This window comes from Mauremys reevesii, linkage group 5, assembly GCF_016161935.1.
Source record: "Mauremys reevesii isolate NIE-2019 linkage group 5, ASM1616193v1, whole genome shotgun sequence".
NCBI lineage: Eukaryota > Metazoa > Chordata > Testudines > Geoemydidae > Mauremys > Mauremys reevesii.
In genome coordinates this window covers 15767795-15790847 of record NC_052627.1, presented here as the reverse complement: position 1 = coordinate 15790847, position 23053 = coordinate 15767795, and the positions used below count along the sequence as shown (strand labels likewise).

Below are 23053 nucleotides of genomic sequence, written 5' to 3'. Positions count from 1 at the left end.
GAGAAGTGCCAAAAAGAGGATAGGTATTGAGAAATTTGGAGTTAGACACCTGGATATTTTTGAAAATCCCACAATCCAGGTGTCTAACTCCTACTGATTTCGATGGTGCTTTTGAAAATTTTGCCCTTGACTGAAAACACCTGGACAAAATTGGTGATCTGCGTTTCATAACAAATGGGTATCAATTAGCGGTGGGCAAACTTCAAACGTTCAGAGGTTTGGTTTAGATAAGCAACATAAAAAGAGGATGATTATCCAGAGCTTATTTGACGCTCGTTAGGTTAGAAGGCTTGCGAGAACGGACTCTCTTATGAGAGCTCCAGTATTTTTTGCTTAGAGCTGGAGCCAGTTACATCATGAAAACAACCTCTTTCAAAGTATTCCATCATATCCACTTCTGATGCCTTCCAGGATCTGAAAGAACCTTGGTACCAGAACCAGCACACTTAAAATAAGACGAAAAAAATTAATCCAGCTATTTCAAACGTCCAGAAGTATTATGTTCAATGTTCGGTTTGCATTTTAGGCAAAAGCTCTGGAGGAAATAAGAACACTAACTGCTTATTCCTACTTTCACTTCTTTCTAAAGCTAAGCTGTAAGGGCACAGACTGCTTTCTGAAAACACAGCAAAGATTTACAGTCCATTAATCTAATGAAAGGTCACACTAAAAAAAAAAAATCCTAGATAAACATAATCTAAGCCAAAGGAACATATTGTTTGAGGGTACAGGTTTAGAGTAATTCATTAGATAGGATTGGAGGACACATAATATCCTGGGATAACTGGCCCTGGAAGGCAACCGTAAGATTTAAAGATTACATTTGCAGCAAATTGTTTTGTAAGTCTGACAGAGGGGACAAAAACGCTCCTGGTAGGTCTCCGGAAAAGGTTTGCTTTGACAGTACTTAAATATTAGGTAATTCATGCAAAAGTGTGTTAGCAAATTTCAGTGCTCAAAGCAGTCTTCCATAAAGCTTTTGCTGACTTAGTATATGGCACATCATACCTTGGGTATCTGGATATGTCTTTCTATCCAACTGTGTGATTAAATTGCCACATCTTAAGCATTGCCGAGAAAGGGGTTGGAGTTTTTGTACCAAAACACGTACAGGGCAAGAGACTGAGGTAAAAACAAGTCATTTTACTGCTGGGCATGCCCAGTTACAAGGTATGCTGGTTGTGAATTTTTGAGACGTTCTGGAATCAGTTCTTAAGCATAAGAAAATGAGTCCCCAAATTATACACAGTATGAATTTCAGTTTAGTGACAGAGGGGCTGCAAGTTATGTGCACTAGGGTTGTCTGAAATAGTGGATTACAAGAAAGGGAGATTCACACAAGCCAGTGGCATGAGCTACGGATCAGAGCTGGATTGCTGAGTAAAACCCAGCAGGTGCAGTTACCATGAGTCCTAAACTCTCCAAGCTGTGGAATAAATCATCCTCTCTGTGAGTTCCATGCCTCGTCTCCACTGGCCTTGTTTTTAAGCTCCCTGGGTTAATGGTCGTTTGAGAGCTCATTGAGGCTCTAATTCCAGGCAGACGTTTTTCAAGAAATAAACGTCTAAAAAATGTTAAAGCGCTGCAAACCTGTGTTCTGTGGAGAACGTGACAGAGCAAGAGAGGGCTTTGCAAACCTGGTGATGCAGCATGTTCCAGGTGACCCAGCTGCGGCTGTTTGGTGATTCGGTACAGGAGCGCTGCAGGCTCGCTGTCCTGGTCAGTGGCGGAGAGCTGCAGCGTTGTGATCTTCTTCACTGAATTTTCATCCAAGACCAGTCCTTTGTTAGCTATGATGGAAGGGGGGAGTCTGTCCTCTGAAAGCAGCAGGGGCAAAGTAGTTTGAATTATGATACAATCAGCTTCCTTTCCTTGGCTTTACACACATACACACACACACCTTGTAGCAAAAATTTTCAAAGACAAATAATTTTTACCTATTTTGGGCATGATTTACACAATGCTTTACTCAAAGGTCATCAGAGCAGATCAGTGGTGGTTACACCACAATGGGCCTGATTCAAAATGCACTCCAGCCAATGAGCTTTGGAGAAGGCCCCCAACATGAATAATGAGCTGTTATTTTAATGAGCGATTCCTTCCCATGCCCCAGTTTCAAAGGGTTTTGAGTTGCCAATAAACAAAAGCCAAATCATCAAGATTTAAATCTTAAATTCAAAGATTTTTTATTTTTATTTTTTTTTTGCTTAGAGATTTATTTAAATTATGATGGGATGTCTTTCTAAAAGATATGATTCTAGCACAACCAGAAGTTATAGGCTTGACGAAACAATTGATGAGTGGAATTTTATGGCCTGTCAGTCAGATGAGATTATAAGGTCTATGGGTGAGTTTCTGTGCTGTGCCTCCAAGAATCCAGCAGCCGGTGACTGTCCTCCCCAGTTCTTGCACCAGAGAAATTCTTCCCGACAGAGCTAGGCCTTTTAGGGCTCCTTTATGCCACTCCCCTTATCTGGCATACATGAGCCGGAGCAAGGGTGAGAATCTCACCATATTAATCTATGATCTTTCATAACTAAGAAAATATTGCTTACATAGCATCTTTTACCTAAGACACTAATATAGAATGACTGGTCGACCAGTTTGTTGCCTTCTGCATCGATCACATCGAAGGTGAAAGCAAAACTTCCTCCAGGCTCCCCCTTCCCATGACTATATTCCACTTGTCCTAGAGAGAGAGGGAAAAATAAGTGGCATCATCATAAGAACATAAGAACGGCCATACTGGGTCAGACCAAAGGTCCATTCAGCCCAGTATCCTGTCTGCCGACAGTGGCCAATGCCAGGTGTCCTAGAGGGAGTGAACTTAACAGATAATGATCAAGTGATCTCTCTCTTGCCATCCATCTCCATCCTCTGACAAACAGAAGCTAGGGACACCATTCCTTACCCATCCTGGCTAATAGCCATTAATGGACTTAACCTCCATGAATTTATCTAGTTCTCTTTTAAACCCTGTTATAGCTGCTGTGACCTATTTTGGAATCTGTCTAGCCGGCAGAACATGGGGGTTGCTACTGTTTCCAGATTTGTGTGTCATTTTTTCCCCTCCTTCTTTCTCACCTTTTGAGAGACAGTTTTTAAACACTTGGTTATTGAAAACCAATTCTCCCTTCACAGATCTGTCTTCTGCTACTTTTCTTTCTCTCCTCCACATCATCATCCCTCACCGTAAAGATTTTGGTTATTATAAAAATACAACTCGATGCTCGAATCAGTGATTAGCTAAAATATCTTAGCTTAATGTTGCATGGGTGGGGAAGAGCGGGATTGGTATTACAACATTTGAAGACATGCCCAACCTGCTCACAACTCAACTAGAAACAGATGGTGGGTGGGATTTTCAAAAGCGCCGAAGTGATTTAGGAGCACAATTCCCACCAAGAGTCAATGACACTGGTGCTCCTAAGTCACATGGGCTCTTTTGAAAATTTGTGTCTAACACTTGGGTTGCGACACACTATCCAGGAGCGACTGGACTAGTTGACCTTATAGATTGTGTCCATATATATCTATACTTTTATAATAATTTTAGATTTATGTTTTATGCCATGTCTTTTTCTCATTACATTGGGATTTATTGGGACAACAAAATACCATGTAATTCTTGCTCGTTACGCTGGTAACAATCTCATTGTTACCCTGTTCTCCTTCTACCTGTTGTATTTATCTGTGGTCTCTCATCTTACATTTAAATTATGAACTCTTGCCTTTGTGTGTGCAGCATAACTGGGCCCTGATTGGCATCCCTCCAGATGTTACCACAATACAAATAAAGAAGAAGAGGCAGGCACCTGTCTGTGTGTCTAATTTATGCCCTTGTTTGCTTTAGCGAGTTAATTTGCACCTTTGTTGGGAGGTGAAAACAGATTGCAAATAGCACCACCTCTTAAAGTCACACTACTATGCCCTCTCCTACACGCAAACACACATTCAATGTGGCCCTAGATATATGCAGGCTGATTCTAAAAAAAAGGCTTTCAGGAACTGTTCTATGAGTTTTACATTAACCCAGACAATGGAGACACTATCCCTAATGATCCTGTAACAAGACATGATCCTTAATTACAAGAATCCAACAAAAACAAAAAAAAGAGAGTATGTGTACTTTAGATGAGAAAGATTCAGTTCACAGTTCTCATTTAAAGCAGATTATAACAGGTGCTCTCTCTCTCTCTCGTTAACACAGGCAAAATGAGACTTTTCGTTGTATGTTGTATTCCTTAGGGGAGGGTTGTAAAAGAGTTGGCAAAAGTTAGTTTTATTTACTGGAACTGAAAGGTCAAGAAATTTGCCCACCTTTATTTATATCCGCTTGGGTGAAACTTTTGATGGGTCCTTTGACAGAGATCTGGACCAGGTTATCAGTTTTAGTCATCTGCAGATGTCCAGTACTGGGATCTTTCTTCAGGACATATCTGACCTTCAGGTCATCCGAATCAATAGCTGTAGCTTTTAAGTGCTGACCTGTGATGCGTGCTACAGAGCCTAGACAGTAACAGAAGATACGTAAACAGCCCCACACAATCCTTCCAAATGGCTTGCCAAATCATTTTGAAAGACTGGATTGCATTATTTATAAATAGCGTGTTACATATTTAGAGATTGTGTTGTTTCAAGAAAGCTCCACTTATTTCCCTCCAAGGAAAGCATTGCAGGCCCAATTTTCAAACAAAAAGACAGCTTATTAGGTTGCCTAAATCCTGCATCTGGATGCTCAGTTTAACATTTTCTTATTAGATACTGATTTGAGTACCCAAATGTTAATCCTGTTAAGGAGCCCACACTTGAAATTCAGGCTCCTCAAAGCTTAGCACTTCACCGACCTGTGGGACTGACATCAGATCTAGAGTGTTTGCGAATGTGTGTGTCCTTAACAACCTTGTAAAAATACCAGTACAATTTAGCCTTAATAATCTTACCCTTACTTATCCCTATTATCCAAAACATGCTCATGCCCCAAAATTCAGTAGGACACCTGACCCTGTTTCAGAAAACAGGAGCTCAGACAAGCATTGCTCAGATAATCAGCTGGTGAGGGATGGGACATGCCTCGAAGGAAGAAGATCACCTGGGGGCTGGAGGGTTAGGGTACTTCTGATGCTCCACTGCTGCAGATCTTAGAAGCATGGAGTCTCATTCCTAAGCATCACAGCAAAGGACCTTCATGTCCTATCCATGTCGGGCGCCAAAGCACCCACTGCACTTCCCTCCTCATTCTGAGCCAAATCCTTTCCGACTCCTCCCATCCCTGAATACAGCCTGCAAAGCCCACTGGCTAATTCCCCAGTGGTCTAAGCTCCCAATGAGCTGATGGTTTCTGGTGTACCCTGGTACATCTGAATATTCAAAGGCTGCACTGCAGTTTAATTATTCTGGATCTGGGGACATGGCAGTGGGTAATTCTGAAATCTAGCATAACGGCTCATAGCTTTAGAGCAGCTTTCACCATCTTCGCCATGTAACAGGGTGGAGACAGCTGGAGTTCCACTTTGGGCAACTCAGTACCAGGAAGTTTGGAGACAGTACAGAGAAGGACAACAGACTGACTAAGGGGCCAGAGGGGAAAATACTGAACTATGTTAACGGGCTGGATTCTCCTCTCACACCCTTCTCCTCTCTCTTCCCTCCTTCTTTCACCATTCCATAGGTTTTAAAACCCTTTTGACTTACTGGGACAGAAGCATTGGTTGAGATGTTCAAAGCTAGCTTGGGGAATTAAACATGCACACTTCTGATTACAATCAATAGGAGCTGTGTGTGTCTAAACGCCTTGGCCGGCTTTGAAAATCTTGACCGTTCGTTTATATCAAGCTTGTTAAGTCTCTTCACTCACACCGTACCAGCTGAAAGCTGCAGGCCCCTGTTCACAGCTAATCTGGGTGGCTCATTCCTTGGCAGCTCCACAGAGAACTCCACTCTCCCCGTCTCAGTGTACAGCCCATCCGTGAGAGAGAATCTGAACTCATCTGTCTGCGTTCCGGAACTGCCCCGCGTGTAAACGATCCGTCCGTCCAGGACATCCTGATAGGTGAAAGAGGAGCCCTGAGACAGAACACGTCCAGTCTCCAGAGGCTCTGAGTAAGATTGTCTCCTGCGGAGGTGACCTGAGGAAGAACAGGCACATTAAACATAAAGTCACATGAGAGTCTCTCTGATTCTCACATTAGTGTAACACGCCAACATCAAAAACACTATGGGCTGGATTCTCTACTGCCCTACCACTTGTGCACTCCTTGACACCACTGCCTTTTCACACCCACTTGGCACAGGCTTTGTAAATCACTACTGAAGGCGCAGGATGCTGGAGTCTCCGGTCCTTTGATTCCTTACAAGAGTAGGGAGAAATTTTTTGGCAAATAGTAAATTCGCCCAAAAAATACATTTTTTTAAAAGACATTATTTAGGAAATTTGGATCGAATTTGGTGAATTGTTTTGGTTGGAAAAAATGAAAACAAAAACATTGAGAATGACAAAATTAATTATGGCAAAAAATGTCCACATTGACATTTGAAATGTTTTGTTCAACCTGAATGAAATTATTTTGTTTTTTCATTCCATCGAGAAAAATTGAAAAAATTCAGTTTTTTGAGAAATTAACTGATTTATTTCATTTTATGTTTCAGTTAGCTGGCCACACTGAAAGGTCAATTATTCACTCAGAGTCCTTTCCTGACAACCATAGCTTGCTTGGGAGAGCTTCAAGATATTGCTTGTGGCTTTCTGAGCACTACCAGAGCTGGTTAGAATTTGACTTTGTCCAGCGGCTGGCCTGCTCAGACCCTCTGCCTCTCCTCTCTTAGATGTAATGGGGAGTTAAAATGTCTGCTGTAGTTTCAGTTGAATTTGGCATTTCTTTATTTCCCGTTCTAAAGTGTTAAGCAGTGTTTGCTGTGCACTGTTCACTTATACCCGTCAGGTGACTACTTTGCATTGGTGCGTATGTGCTGTAAGCCCTTGTATTCTTCTTGAGTTACGCTGGTTGAAGTGAGCTCAATGGATAGGTGGGGTGGAGAGCAGCAGCACCAAGGGCCAGATTTTAACAGGTATTTCGATACTTATAACCACTTACTGGGATTCTCGAAAGCGCCTAGGTGCCTAACTCCCAGGGGAATTTTAAAATGTGGTCCCAAGTCCCCGTACAAGTGTTTCAGTCCTCAGCAGATGGCCTGAGATCCCTAGGCTGCCCTACTGAGTTCTGGCCATCTGGATTTGTAGGGTCCAAGCTCTCTGGGAGGTGGCAAACCCCAATGGAACAGTTGCAGGAAACACTTCAAGCTGAAACTCATGGAGTTTTCTGTCTGCACAGGGGACGTGATAGATCATCGTTGGTCAGATCAGTCTGCGACACTTCTGGGGGAAAGGATCATTAACACAATGCCACTTCCATCTAGTCTTTTTACATAACCCACCTACCCCAGACAAAGCCAGCGTTTGCAATGGAGACAATAGCACTAGCTTTCAACTCGGCCACTACCCTTCAAAAGCTTCCTCTCTTTTTAAAAACAAAGATATATGAACTGGGAGTCTTTAAAACTCTCTTCAGTACTTAAAAACCAATTCCAAGAGAAGGCTGGTGATTATTCTGGATCAGGCGATCAGCACCATTAAAGCCCTGTCTACACACAGAGCCACGCTGTGTCCAGAGACATTGTTCTTCAGACAACATGGGCATGCCAGCAGGGCGGATGGGACAAAAGCTTTAAGAACAGTTACTGCCGACTGTGCTTGGGAGCCTGTCTTATACGCAATGACTGGCAGAACCATGTCAATAGAGAGTTTTGAGGACTGGCTCTTGGGATTCATTTCTGGTCAGGGCAAGTTTCACAGATTCTTAGACTATTTTTCTCAGGTTTTAAGTGACAAAGCTCTGATTGTGCCCATTAGGGACTGGTGTGCACTAGGGGCAGAGTGGATCTGCACTGGCCCAGCTGGAGCTCCAGGAGAGATGGTGCCAGAGTAACCTTGTGCACAGGAGAAGCACGCTTGCGACACTCTCCATTAGAAGGGTAATGCAGAGGCTTCCCTCCAGGGCCAGCCGATTCAGCTGCCCAGGGCAGGAGGGAAGTGTGGTCTTGATCCTACCTCTCCCCTTCCCATTTTGAGGTGCTGGGGACTGAATTGTGAGATACTCTGTGGAGAATAGGGGACCAATTGCAACTACAACTACAATCCAACCCCTAGTTAAAAAAAAAAATACTGCGAGAATAAGTTGTTGTAAATAATGAACAGCAGGTTTCGGGCTGCTACAAGCTATGGTGTCATGGCTTCAGATCCAGATCCACACATCAGTTCAATCAGCATCAGAGGAACATGAAGAGGAACGGCTTACAGCTCAAGTTTTTGCTTTGGCATATAAAACAAAAGAGGCCCATATGCCCCAGCAAAGCATAATAGTGTTTTATTATTCTTTGACAGGTAATTTTCTCCATAGTGAAAATATATCCCAGCACTCCGTGTATCACATACGCTCTCTGCTGAGGTTACAAAGGGACCCATTCCAGCAGGATGCCGCAGTTAAGCTGGCTCCAAAGTGCAAGAAGTCCTACAGTTTAGCAGTGTAGCTGTGTGCGCTCCACACTCCACAGCTGTTGTCAAGTTGTCCTGCCCCCTGAATTCAACAAACAAAAGGAGGCAGGAAGACTGGGTAGTGGGAAGATGGAGGTGACCTGGGCTACCTCGAATGTCTCCCATAGGGTCAAATCCTTAGCAGAGTACCAATCTGTGTAGTTGGGCCCAGATTGAGGGCAATATGGGTGGCATCCTCTCCTAAACTGGCAAAGCAGCTGAGCAGCTGCTCCATGGAGGTTTCTTCAGCCCAGTGGATGAAATAGCCCTGTGCTCCCCTACTGCAAGCCCCCGGTAGAAAGGATGCCAGCAGGATCCATTGATTCCCTTCAGACCCACGCCGTGCAGAGGCAGCACTGCCGTGTGTCTCCCACTCCTTCTCAGGTGACACCTCCCCGCTTGCATGGCCAGGCAGAGGGGAACAGAGTTACCTGATCTCTTTATAAACCGATTATTCATTTTCTAGTCAGAATGCAAAGTAAGCAGGGAGAGAGGCTTGGGTGCTGTGGTGATGAACTCCATGCTGGCCTCTGCCACTGAGCTCAGCTCCCTGCTGCGGGTAAAACCCATGTCTGGGGGCAGGCTGATGGAGAAGAGTAGCCTGAGAGAGATGGGTTTGGTGGTACTGCCGCCCTCCCTCCTCAAACCAGTCTCTCCTACCCCTTGCCATAGACCCTGTGTCTCCTCCAGCACAACATCCACCTCAGGCCTCTAAAAACCCTCAGGAACTGGCCTGTCAGGAAGAGTTAAATCCCCCCCCGGATTAGCCAGCCTATAGGTATTTTACATGAACAAATCAGGCCTGTCTCACAACAAGAGCTATTCCACCTGTGCTCGGTCTTACCATGGTCAGGCTTTTTGGTAACTACAAAGACCAACTGCTCATCGGGAGTGTCCAAGTCCTGCAGGCTTAGGGAGGTGTTGGTGATCACCACCCCGGCAGTGCCGTGCACTCTGACAGGCACCAGCGTCATCTTCGGGGGCTCGTCATTCCGCCGCTACAGAAACACAAAGACAGGCAGGCTGGCCCCGAAGAAAACTCACTCCCAAGAACCGCAAACTCACCATGAAGATGTAGTAAAGAGGAAATTCCCCTGAGATAAAAATACACCTCCTTGACTTGTTTTACCATTCATGGTTTTAAGAGGGTTTTTTTGTTTTGTTTTTTTTAAACTGTAGTGTTGTAAGAGTCTCCTGCATGTTGGTCAGCGTCCTGCCTATCCCGAGATGGAGGGGGACCAGTAAATGCCTTTGCCACACACCCTGAGAAAGGGGAATTGGTGCATAGTTGTGTTGCCCCAGCAGGATTGTTATGCGGTCACACTCTGATCCCCCGTTTCCCCCTTGCTCCATGGGAGAGCCTATCGAAGGGAGATTGTGTAGCCTAGTGCACAGAGCACTGGGCTGCGACTCAGGAAAGCTGGGTTCTATTGCCAGTTCTGCCACGGGCCTGCTGGGTGACCACGAGCAAGTCACTTCCCCGCTCTGTGCCTCAGTTTCTCCCTATGTAAAATGGGGATAATGAAACTGATCCTCCTTTAAAATCTACATTTGAAAAGTGATATGGAAAAGCTGGGAATTCTTATGATCTACGCCAGCCTCATGTGCATGTGTCATCTCTGCCAGCACGACAGCTGGTTCATATTATTTCCCTGGTCACACTAGCTTAGCTGCACTGGCTGGTGTTTTGGCGGGTGAAGCTATCCACTGCCTGCCTGCTGCATAGGCGAGCGGTGGCCCTGTAATTGAGGTAGTGAGCAGAGAGGCATAAGGGGGCACCTGACCCTCACTCCTTCCCCTGCAGGGGGGTTCAGAGCAGGGCACAATCTGGTGCTAGGTCAGCAGCGGCAATAACACTTTAAAAGCCATCCACATCGTTGGGTGGGGCTTGGTTAACCATGCGCAGTATTCCTTAGACAGCGTGTACCTGGATGGTGATGTTGACGCTGTGAGTCTCGGACCGGCTGAAGCCATCGCTCACGTAAAATGTGAAGACGTCATTAGTCGGCTCGATGCTTTCATGGACGCTCTGAAAGTAGTAAATGCTGTTCTCCAGCACGTCGTGAATGGCGAACGATGCATCCGAGCCTGCAGAGCCCCCAGGGCCCAAAGTCCCTCCTGCAAACAAAGCACCAGCTGTGAAAAGATGCTCGTTTCATTAAGAAAACAACGGGAGTAAGGAAACGATCCCAAGTTCTGCTTTCCTGTTCCTGCAATTGATTGTTAATGTGCCTAGTGACCCACCCAGAAAGCTGCTTCTTTGGCACTATGAAATGTAAAGATCTTCTTGTTTTACATACAGTGGCCGGCTTCCGTCCCCTTTTGTTAGGCTTGCCTTAAATGATGAAGCAGTTACTAATGCACCATCCTTCCCCAGCAGAACCAAAAGCCCAGCTCACCCTGGCAAAAACAGTTTGGCTGCCATCCGTTAAAGGCCTGTTTAATCAGAGGAGCTCAGTCTTTTTTTATACCCTAACTTACTCCTGCTCTTCCGTAAGGTGCAGTGAATATGTACTGCTTAGCAGCCTGCGGGCCCCCGAGGAAGAAGAATTGCGATTGCTGTTATAAACCACTACACATTTGTGATCACGTACCACACAGAGGTATCTTAGAAACCACAGTTCTTCCCCCTGCACTTAGAACACAAGATAACTGTGATAACTGTGTGATATCTTCTGGCAAACAATGCCCCACTGTACTTCATGTAGCTGTGTTTGCAGAGTGCCTAGTTTGATCTGGTGGCTACAGTTATCCTGAGAGCTTCACCCATGTCTATACTCTGAGTCCTCTACAACCTAATCTATTAGAAAGAGAAAAAAAACATCACAGCGGCTGAGTGATTTACAGTTCATCCCCTCCATTCCCTGGTTCTAATCCTGGGAGCACTGATTGATTTCAAATTTCCTTCCCCAATGACTGCTTCCATAGGGGAGAGGGTGAAAACAAACATCTCCGCCATTAGTCTCCCTGATGAGACAGAAGCAATGAAAAAAGACAGGGATTTACCAGTGCCCTAACAGTAACATGGGCTTGTAAATTAACACAGTCTAGAAGGGATGCTGACAAGACAAGCCCGGAACAATAGGAAAGGCTGGGAAGAAGGATTCACAACAAAACAAACAAAAAAAGCTCCTTACTCAGATTTTTTTTACTCAGTCCTCTCAAAGGCAAAGCTCTCACGGATCAGCCAGCACATGGACAGAGCAAAAGCTGAGGGCTGGATTGTACCTTTAGGGTCCTCAAGCCGTGGGAGCTCTCTGTATGTAGATCTCCCACTTTCCAGCGTCCTCCCCCCAGGGCAGAGGGTGGAAGCAGCAAAGGAAGGTTAATGCAGGTAGAAATTTCATTCATTTCTCTGCAGAGTTCCTTCTGTGCTGGGGAACTGCCCCTTACAGGGGGATCCCAACAGGAAGTGCTGCCTGAGGAGTCTGATAGCTCAGCTCCAAAGTAACTGCACTGCCAACGAGCCGGATCAGAGCCAGAGGGAAGCAAGGGCTGCTGCAGAGGCATCAGATACCCGAGCTACGTGCAGAACTTGTGGGACTCGCAGAGTCTGTGAGTCAAGCCACTGGGTTCTTTGGTGCAGCCACTCCAGGATACAGGGGAGCAACCAATCAGCACCCTGAACAAAGAGCGTAGGGGGAAAAAGGAAATTATAGGCAAAGGACACTGGGACCAACCACTCCCAATAGGAGCATCTACATGATTTAGGAGCACAAGTTCCAGGAGGAATGTCCATGGATAATATGCGAACCTAAACCTTAGGTCCTGCAGCTAAGTAAGAGAAATAATAGCAGCCATGCTTCTTTGCAGCTTAGCTAGTTTTAAAACTGCAGTGCAACATTTCTTAGTTGGAGTCAGGGAAGGATTTCTATGGATAACAAGAAGCGCCCAAGTTAGAAGAGTAAATATTAAAAATTAAACAAGGTCTCTGTAAAGATGTAAACCCCTTTGTTGAGACAACCTCTGACTTTTGAGAGTTAGAAGGAAACTTTCCCTGGGGGCAGGTTATCTCGCAACTGCTGACTGCGGGGTTTCTCTGAAGCAGATGGTGCTGGCCATTGTCAGAGACAGACGCAGGAGCTACCCCATGCCTCATCCAGTCTGGCAATTCCTGCGTTCCCATTTCCTGACCGAATACAAGGGAAAACAGGCAGAGATACAATTTACCTGTCCTTATGTTTTCAATGTACCCATATATTGGTAGTGTAATTATTGTAACCATTAGGTTGTCTTTGGCTGTATCGTAGTCGGTGCCTAGAAGATGGTGAACTGTCAGTGGGACCCTGCCTCCCTCATCAACCTGAAAAAAACAAAAAACACAAACACAAGGTAAAAAGAAGAGGAACAAACATGCTTCAGAAACAAAACCAGGTTCAATAACCATTGCCAAATGGCCTTAATAATCAGTTCAAGGAGGATTTCATCACATGAGTGTCTTAAACTTATCTCTTTACCTGTTTCTGCATGAATTCTCTAGCTCAGGGGTCGGCAACCTTTCAGAAGTGCTGTGCCGAATCTTCATTTATTCACTCTAATTTAAGGTTTTGCGTGCCAGTAATGCATTTTAACCTTTTTAGAAGGTCTCTTTCTAGAAGTCTATAATATATAACTAAACTATTATTGCATGTAAAGTAAATAAGGTTTTTAAAATGTTTAAGAAGCTTCATTTAAAATTAAATTAAAATGCAGAGCCCCCCGGACCGGTGGCCAGGACCCAGGCAGTGAGTGCCACTGAAAATCGGCTCATGTGCCACCTTCGGCACCTGTGCCATAGGTTGCCTACCCCTGCTCTAGCTCATTCTTACTACAGGTCAGTGCTGGAGTCTGCAGGGGGTAAATCTCAATTCTTCCCCTGACACTGTATGTTTTATACAAGTTCCTGCTCCTCCCTACCCATGGGTATAAACATCCAGTGTCACGCTGGGGTTAGGTTGGGTAAGAGCTTATCTTGCCGCCGCAGCGGTCTGCATGCCACTGAGCTAGTGTCAGTCCAATGGGAGCAGCAGAGTGTACCCCGCAGGGTCACAGTGACCGGCTGGGAGTTGTGCTGGGTTGTGGTTGGCCGAAAGGGAAGCGTTTGATGGCTAGGGAGAAGGAGTGCAAAGCTGGGAAGGGAGGGAGAACACATCAAAGGGTCCAGAGAAGCATTCTGAAATGCGCCATGTTGAGCCAAACTTCCAGATGTTTTTCGGTTCATCCATCCCCGGCCTTTTGTGTGTCACCTGCTGATACAATGAGCCAGATCCCCAAAAAGTGGAAAGCAGCATCTTGCCACTGATATCAATTTATCTGGCCCACGGTGTACAATGGAAATGACTTGATGAGGTTCTGGGACATGGGGGCACTGTTAACTTCATCAAATAGTTTCACAGCACTTTACACATACAAGATTGCATATGTGACACAGTGCTTTCTCGCATCTATACTGGACACCAGTTCACTCTGGTTGCAGGGCAGCCAGAAAAACGACTGTTCAGTTGTTTACATCACACGTGCTCCTGCTACAACTTCCTGCATTCTGGGCAATTACTCACAGTGATAAGGTCAGCAAAAGCAATGATCGAAGGCTTGTTCTGGACAGATGTAATAGTGATGGTAAACGTCTGGCTGTCGAGCCGATTGTTGTCAGCATCAAAGACAGTGAAGTGGAAAATATCTGTGACTGGCTGATTGTCAGTCTCAAACTCAGCTGAGTATCTGTATCAAGAATCAGATCAGTAAGTCACACAGACAACCTGCTGAAAGGATTTCACTTCCTATGTTTAAGAACATGTCTCATTTCAAGGAGATAACAAGTCAATCCTTTCCCCCTTTATCTCGTCCATCCAGAAAGAACTAATATTTTCCCATGTCATTGGGCGAGTGGTATTGACCAGGAAAAGGCTGGTCCGAGCATACTGGCTAGTCAGCCATAGTGAAAGAACATTCAGACAGTTCCTCACATAGCGCACTGCAAACCTGATGTGCAGTCATGCACTGAAAGACTCTCAGGGAAAGCAGGACCCAACACTGGGGTGGTTAGGGACGAACACGGAAGGTGAAGGTTATTGTACAATTAGAGTATTGTCCCAACAGATCCAACCTGCCTTCCTGAAAGAAGTATGGTTTTATTTTTCTTTTTTTCTAAACTTTTAAATCTGGACACTTGTCTCCGGTCCACCAGCCTGGCAGACAGGTAGAGGGCGATTTTAAAAAACACTCAGCATTGGCCTACCTCTGCTTCTGACTGAAGTCAACAAAACTCCCATTATCGTCAGTAGAAGCAGAGTTAGGCCAATGTTGAGCGCTTCTGAAAATCCTACTCTGTTTCTATCATGATTTTTCTTCACTGACTTATTTATGTGCTTAAGCGTTACCACCTTCAACCTTCACTTTGCTGATGTTAATACACAAATGTTCCGATAGTATCATTCCCCTGTGAATAGTTGTTCAGTCTAGTCTGTGCTTGTGTATGAAACTACATATACATTGTTGGAAGGACACAGCGACGCATGGATATTAGTTTGGTGTCATGCAGCAAGAGCAAGTAATGGCTCCTTCTGTGTAGGAGCCAAAGACAGGCTTAGCTTTGACCCTGTCTGGAAGGAAAATCCACAAACCAGTGGTGCAGTTTGTTAACATAAGAACAGCCATATTGGGTCAGACCAAAGGTCCATCTAGCCCAGTATCCTGTCTGCGGACAGTGGCCAATGCCAGGTGCCCAGAGCGAATGAACAGAACAGGTAATCATCAAGCGATCCATCCCCAGCTTCTGGCAAACAGAAGCGAGGGACACCATCCCTGCCCATCCTGGCTAACAGCCATCAGTGGACCTATCCTCCATGAACTTATCTAGTTATTTTTGAACGCTGTTATAGTCTTGGCCTTCACAACATCCTCTGGCAAGGAGTTCCACAGGCTGACTGTGCATTGTGTGAAAAAATACTTCCTTTTGTTTTAATCTGCTGCCTATTAATTTCATTTGGTGACCCCTAGTTCTTGTGTTATGAGGAGGAGTAAATAACACTTCTTTATTTACTTTCTCCACACCAGTCATGATTTTATAGTCCTGAATCATATCCTCCCTTAGTCGTCCCTTTTCCAAGCTGAAAAGTCCCAGCCTTATTAATCTCTCCTCATATGGCAGCCATTCCATGCCCCCTAATCATTTTTGTTGAATCACTTTTTCAGCATAGACAGTCAGAAAACACTGCTTCCTGCTGGAGCTATAGCAAGAGGATACCACTGTTCACATAATATCAGTGAAGTACAGGAGAGGCATGAATTAGGTGTCAAATGTTTTATGACTGGAACTATTTCAAGTAAAGGATTTTTTTGTTTTATATCATCATATTTGGTATTGCCTAACTAAAAAATCAAAACAACAAATAGACAGATTTTGAAGACGTTCAAGCTACTGTCAGAGTACAAAAATACCCTATTTTGTATACACAATCATAGCCATTTTTATCACAAGATACAACAGTGTAGTTATGAGACATCATCTCTGCTATCATTTATAAATACTTTATATCCCAACATTAATAACATATGTTCCCTGCAGATGGTGCTCTGGAATTCTCATTGAGCCCAAGAAGATACGGTGTGGTGAAAAATACCTGTTTATTACCTGATTCTCTGGTTGTTGATATCTTCCATGGTGAAATTATAAACCTCAGAAAGCTCCTCAGCATGCTGCCCAGGTGTTGTCCGCATGAGGGTGCCATACATGGGCAGAGAAATTAACTGAATTCTTATTTTCGAGTCAGCAGAATTATTATCCTAATAAGAAAAGCAAGCCAGACAGCAGTATTTGCTTTTGTTTCTTTATGGTGAACATGAAAGAAAAAAGTCAAGTGGTGAAATATATAGATATTGGGCTAGATCTGCAGCTTATGTAAATCGATGGAGCACCTTTGATTTCAATGGAGCGTACTGATTTATACCTGCTGAGAATTTGGCACAAAATGTACCTTCATTTTCTCATAACTGAGATGTGTTCTATCTATCTCTGTCTCACACTCACACACACACGGGTATAAATCTAGCATATTTTATTTTCAAATCACATTAAACGCCAAGTAGAATTTACCTTCCCAATAATACCCAGTTGCTGCCTCTTCCCCACAAAAGATGGACTGAAATATAATTTCTATTTGGCAAAGAGAATATACAGAGACTGGGCTGAATTCAGCTCTTAGTTACACCAATGTAAATCTGGAGCAAACTCTATTGAAATCAATGGATTAGTTCTGGATTTACCCTGGCACACTTAAGAGCTGCATTTGGCCAATTTAACTATATTATGTGTATCTAACTGTATGATATTATATTTACGTCTGCATCTTTATTAAAAAGTTTCAGGTGACAACATGTACCACAGTGTCAAAGTTTTAAGTCACCGTAACCTCAACATACAAATAAATAAGCCTCTTTCCCTTACCCACAAGTGTAATTCCACTGACTTCAATGGAAGTAAGAAAAGCAGGTTTTGACCCATAGACTTTCATTACATACATTCAGAGAGCAAGATTTATTTTTTTACATAAGATCTGAGTGCCCACAAAAATCAGACACCTAATGTCGACTTTTGATCATTTCACCTTCCTCCACCACAAACAGTGCTATTAAACTGATGGCACCTGCAATCCCTTTTAATGTATTAAAGTGCGTCAGTACTCTGATCTCCTTTCCTAGGCCTTTTTAAAAAGGATTTCCCAACACTGTAGTTAATGCAAATCTGAAAAAATATCTTAACATAAAATTTTCAGTGCACTGAGTGGTGATTTAACCCTATAACTACAAGTGAAATCCCCTAACTACCCTGTGGAAACCTCATTGAGTGACATCAGCCTAAGTGACATTGGTTTCTGTAATTACGCAATGTTCGTGAAATCACACCAGTGATGCCAACTCTTGCCACACTGGTGCTTCTCTTACAGTCTCAGCTCCTGCACTCACATGATTATGTGAGAATCTGCTTTCATTTTTTTAAAAGGTGTTTTTAGCCTTCATGGAGGCAGAGAAAAGCCTGAAAACATGACCCTAGAAACCAGAAAGCAAAGGAAAAAAAGGCCATGTATTATTTTAAAAAAAATCTTGAGATTTTTAAGCCCAAGTGATGATTTTTGAATGTTTGGGGTTGGCAGTACTGTCATACTGGACATACAAAGCTACAAAAGGCTGTTATTTCTAAGAGTATGACAGGATACCCTCTAGGACATCAACCTCCTGGACACCATGATCAGCTTCAACAATGGAACCCTACAGACAACTATATACAAGAAACCCATGGCTCACCACACCTATCTTCATAGATCCGTAACCACCCAAACACATCAAGAAATCTGTTATCTACAGCCAGGCGCTCAGATACCACAGAATATGATCTGAGGAGAAAGTTCGGGATATACACCTTAACACACTTAAAACAGCCTTCACCAAACAGGGACAGACTACCAGAGAAATAGATTGCATCCTGGAACAGACCAACCAAATACACTGAGAGAACTTGCTTCAATATGGAAAACAAAAACAAAAAAACCCTTCGACTGCACACCTCTAGTTATCACCTATCACCCCGCACCGGTATGAGAGATCAGCAAACAATTACAATCAACACAGTCATCACTCAAGTACAATCCAAACCCCGTCTTCTGGCCTTCAGACAATCCTCCAACCTTGCCAAGCTCATTATCAGAAGCAAGCTCCCTAAAGACCAGGCCACACCAACTCAAAGCACCACCAGACCCTGCCATAACAGATGCAAAACCTGCAGACATATAGCCACTACTACAATGATCAACACCCCTCACAACACACCTTTCAAGATCCTATACATGCCTATCACAACACATAGTGTATCTCATCCACGGCACTAAATGCCCTGATCACAACTATTTATGCTAAACCTTGTATTTAGCTGTGAAGCTTGAGTACCTTTCCCAGACCTGAAGAAGAGCTCTGTGTAGTTTCAAAGCTTGTCTCATTCATCCACAGAAGTTGGTCCAATAAAAGATATTAGCTCGCCCACCTTGTCTCTCTAAGGTATATGTACGTTATTTGCAGAACAAAGAACAGGCAAGTCAATTACACAGCTGTAGAAGTGAGCTAGTGACATTTTAAACCAAGGGAGCATAGGGTCAAGTATTCTGTGTCTTCATCAGAACCTGAAGAGGAAATTATAACTCCCCCAACCTAATTTACAAGTTGTCAGCTTTAATCCATTATATAAGATATGGATGGGACTCCTACAACCGCATCCTCTACAAACTCCCAGTGACTCCAATCACTGCTCTGCAGCTTCCTGTCTTGCTCAAACTCCTACCCCTCCCTCCCCGCGTCTTCTCCGCAAAAACTTGTATGACGGCTCCCGGTGTTGCTTTCCCTCATCCAGAAACCACCACAGGACAGTTGTTCTGCCTCCCCAATGAAAACTTTGCGATAGTTCCCATTGCTCTTTTTCCTCAACACACACTCCAAAAAACCCCCATCCCAACTGTGCTCGTTGGAGCCTTGTCCCCTTCCTAGCGCTCACGATAACACCGAGCACGTTTCATGTTCAAAGAGCTTTGCAGATATGAGGTAACACTTTCAGAAGTGCCTAAGTCCTATTCTCAAAAGAGACACAGGCGCTTCGGAACCTAAGTTCCATTGACGTTCAATTAAAAATAGGCTCCTATGGGCCTACAGGCCAGATTTTCAGTGGAATTTAGGCACTTAAAAAAATACAGATTGGCACCTGGCTGGATTTACAGAAGTGCCGAAGAGTGTGTCTAACTGAAAAACAAAAAAACAACCCCACAGCGGCGCATCTGAGAGCCCATGTCATGTGGGGCTTGTGCTATGGGGTTGAAAATGGCAGTGGAGCTGTTCCAACTTGAGCTGCAGCCTGGGCTCCGAGATCCTCCATGCTCACCTATTTTCAGAGGCGGGGCTGCAGCACAAGCAGGAGTGTCTACACTGCTCTTCTGAGCCCCACAGCACGAGCTCCATGAGCTTGCTGACCTGAGCTACGAGCCTCGCTGCCCTGAGGTGGGGTATTTTTGCCACTTAGGTACCTCGCTCCCATTTAAGTCAGTGGAAACAACTACACTACGCCTGCTTAGGCGCTTTTGTAAATGCCATAGGCACCTATTTGCCTCTTTAGGTGCTTAAATACCTTAGTATCTCTGGCCCTAAATCACTTATGAAAATGGGACTTAGGCTCCTGAGGCACTTTGACTTAAGCGGTGTGTGGACTTTGTAGTAGCCACCTCGACAGGAGTGAATTTGACCCTGGGTGCCTTTCTGGACTATTAGGTACAATAAGAATATATTCCAGGAGCTCATTCAAACCTATACAAAGTATCCAAAGGGCTAGTACTTTAAAATGCAGAGCAAGACATACTGTTAATAAGCAGGAAAGACTCCCCCGGGGACATTTTAATCTGTCAGATGAACAATTTTCAAGCTGCAATGGTCTATTAATTCAATATACTTCTATAATTTCGTGATTTTTATAGGACATAATATTGTCTCAACAGATATTAATACATGAGGGGGGAACTCACTCCTTGGCTTTGTTTTATTTATTTATTTATAAAAGGAGTGAACTTCAGCACAAGGTGGGTGAGGTAATATCTCACTCGGTGTAAGCTCGAACACTTGTCTTTCTCACCGAGAGAGGCTGGTCCAATCAAAGATATTACCTCGGCCGCTTTGTCTCTCTGATATCCTGGGACCAACGCAGTTACAGCACTGCATGAATTGCTGTATGTTATTTAAATCTGTAAAACTTGAAAGAGACCAAGGAGATTTTTTGGAGAAATGGTGCAATAATATTGCTTTCTGGATCTGACACCTTTATATGGCTATGTCCCATATTTCTACCCAAAGCCTTTTTTTTTTTTTTTACAATTAAGTTATATAAGCCCTGAAAATAGGCCATTAAAATGCTTGTAGTCCCTTAAATTGTGAAGCTTGTGTACAAGTCCCTTCCATGAAATCTACTGCTAATTCCATTGCTACTAAATCCACTGCATCTAGCAAAGCACCACACTTCTGTGACACCAGCGATACTGGAAAACTCATGGCGTACGTGAGCAATGCATCACAGCATGATCTCACAGAATTCCAGGTCGTTCTTTAGCAAACTAGGAAGAGCCAGTCAATATCAGGGAGGGTAAAGAAGTTTAAAAAAGATTATTGCTGAGCAAACCTACAGGCCTGGTTAGTGTGGGTGTTTAGTGCATAAATATGGGATTAACCCAATTTTCATTTTTGCTTTGCAGTTCACCTTTACTTCAGTCAAATATGCATAGCCTCAAAAACCTGGTAGGATGAAAGAGTTCATCATTCCCTTTTTGGCAGCTGTAGGCAGGGTATAGTAAAAGGTTGAAGTATTTGACAAGTATCAACATCCTGAAGGTGCAGTGGTCTCCTGAGGGGAAGGAAGCTAGCTGAATGCATTGGGTTTAGCAAGGAATGGATACACGCTTACAGTGTAAGCAAGGTGTGATCGGGAGAGAGTCACAAAGCTTTTGCTAGCCACCGTGACGGTCAACGAGCAGCCAGGGGCCAGCCGGGGACCATCGCTATCCATCAAGGACACTTTGACTTTCAGCACCGTTGTTGCAGTGGTAACGCCATCGGTTACGGAGATTTCCATGCTGTCCTCTGCTACTGATGAGCCATCGTGGACATATTGTAAAGCATTTTGGGTGACATCCTCATACGTGAAGGTATCTCCTTCCCAAAAAGAAATATAAAAACAGTGATGACTCTATCCGCTGCATGAAATTAATACTTTAAGTTCAGATCAAATGTCTCAGTCCCAGAAGAAGCAAAGCACGTGAGCACATACTTATGAGGTATTTGATGCATCCCTTACCGCTGTGTGAGCACTGATTCTATCTGAAGGTTTCATTAATGAACTAGAATGTATGCAGGGAGAAGCCATGACCTTCACGGTAGCACAGAAAAACCCGTGACAAAATGAGTAATATTTTACTAACAAACTTTCCCACTTCTTGTCAGCGCAGCAGTCTTCTTTTCCTTCCACGTCCTTCTAAAATCCACATCTCTTGCCAAGGCTTCCAACACCAGGGCTACTCCCTCCCTATCTATTCTTTGCATGGCTTTCCCATTATCCCCATTTTACAGATGGGAAAACAACTTGCCCAAGGTCAACCAGCAGGCCAGATGCTAAGCCAGCAATAGAACCCTGATCTCCTGAGTCCCAGTTCAGTGCCCTACCCACTAGGTGAAGCTGCCTCCTGGATCAACAGAGCTGGGACTTGAAGCCGAGTCTCCCCCTTTCCAGCTGAATGCCCAAACCCCTGGGCTACTCAGGGGTGGGTCTCTCTCTCTCCATGGCAAATTTTGAAAGGTCTCAGTTTCATCCAGATATAGAATGGGAACATTTCTGGGGGACAGCTAAACTGTTTCCTGCCCAGCTTTAGTGAACGTATTCAGTGCTCTGAAAATAATAAATAATACTCAGCTGGCTCCCTGAAGAGCTTGTGACAGGCAATTACCAGCAATTTGTTATTAACAGATCCTAGCTCAACTGCGTATTAAAAATTAACAAAAACACATAGATAGGGAAAATATATTGCACTTGGTGACTTCCCCCAACTTGAATTCCTCCTTTTCCTGCTCAACTCACCTGCTTTCATGTGCTCGTGGACCCCAGCGTTATACCTGAGCAGAACACCATGGTGAGGAGGTTCCACCAGCTCAAAGAAGAGATCTTCAGGAGCTGAGTCTGCGTCACTTACTGCCAGCTGTATCCCTGCATCGGGGGAATACACAGCGCTAGTGTCGGAGCTGTGATCGGCTGTACAGCGAACCTTCCCTTAAAAGAAGCAGGTCTAGCATATGCAATTTTACATGCACTAAATGACAGAAATTAATGGGCTCTAATTGAGTTTGTATTTTAAAATTAATGTAATTCTGGAGCTTTCCTCCATACAAATGTCTGTGCGTCTGCCTGCCTGGAGACAATTTGTCCCTGGTGATGCTGAGGTCATGCGTTCAAATGGAGACGTTATTGCCAATCAGCCTTACAAGTGACAGCTAGCATGACCTTCAACTCCGAACCATGTGGGAGGGGACCGCATCCAGCTGTTCATGCGTCAGACGGCCCCATGATGCAGTGCGAGTGGGTCACTGAGTCCGTCTATAACAATGCAAAACTTCCCTCGCCTAGCAGTCCTCAGAGACCAGGCAGTGTTATCTGCTACATCGCTAATACCGGGCCAGTGTCCACCCCCTGCCCCTGTGGCAATACAATGTGAGGGGGAGAGTGGGGAGCCCTTCCGCCTTGCACAGCCCACCAGAGCAGGTCAGAATGCAGCCCCTGGACTAGGCAGAACACAGGGACCACAAGCACGATGCTCCCTTAGCAGCAGCTCTGCCAAAAGGGGGAGAGGGTGGCAAACAGACGAAGCCACGGGGAAGGGGTACATGCTGGACCCTTCCAAGAGGTGCAGCAGTTTG

General features: G+C 44.4%; 1 protein-coding gene across 1 annotated transcript in view; it reads right to left on the bottom strand.

Moving 5' to 3' along the window:
- FRAS1 (Fraser extracellular matrix complex subunit 1) overlaps nt 1-23053 on the bottom strand; it is a 320933-nt gene that overhangs the window by 48265 nt on the left and 249615 nt on the right. The window contains exons 37-47 of the mRNA XM_039540816.1: nt 22221-22346; nt 21054-21301; nt 16203-16354; nt 14128-14290; nt 12761-12893; nt 10518-10708; nt 9435-9588; nt 5865-6128; nt 4321-4509; nt 2570-2689; nt 1638-1817 (exon numbers count right to left, since the gene is read on the bottom strand). Coding sequence (XP_039396750.1) covers nt 1638-1817; nt 2570-2689; nt 4321-4509; nt 5865-6128; nt 9435-9588; nt 10518-10708; nt 12761-12893; nt 14128-14290; nt 16203-16354; nt 21054-21301; nt 22221-22346 — 1920 coding nt within the window. The remainder of the gene's footprint in view (nt 1-1637; nt 1818-2569; nt 2690-4320; nt 4510-5864; nt 6129-9434; nt 9589-10517; nt 10709-12760; nt 12894-14127; nt 14291-16202; nt 16355-21053; nt 21302-22220; nt 22347-23053) is intronic.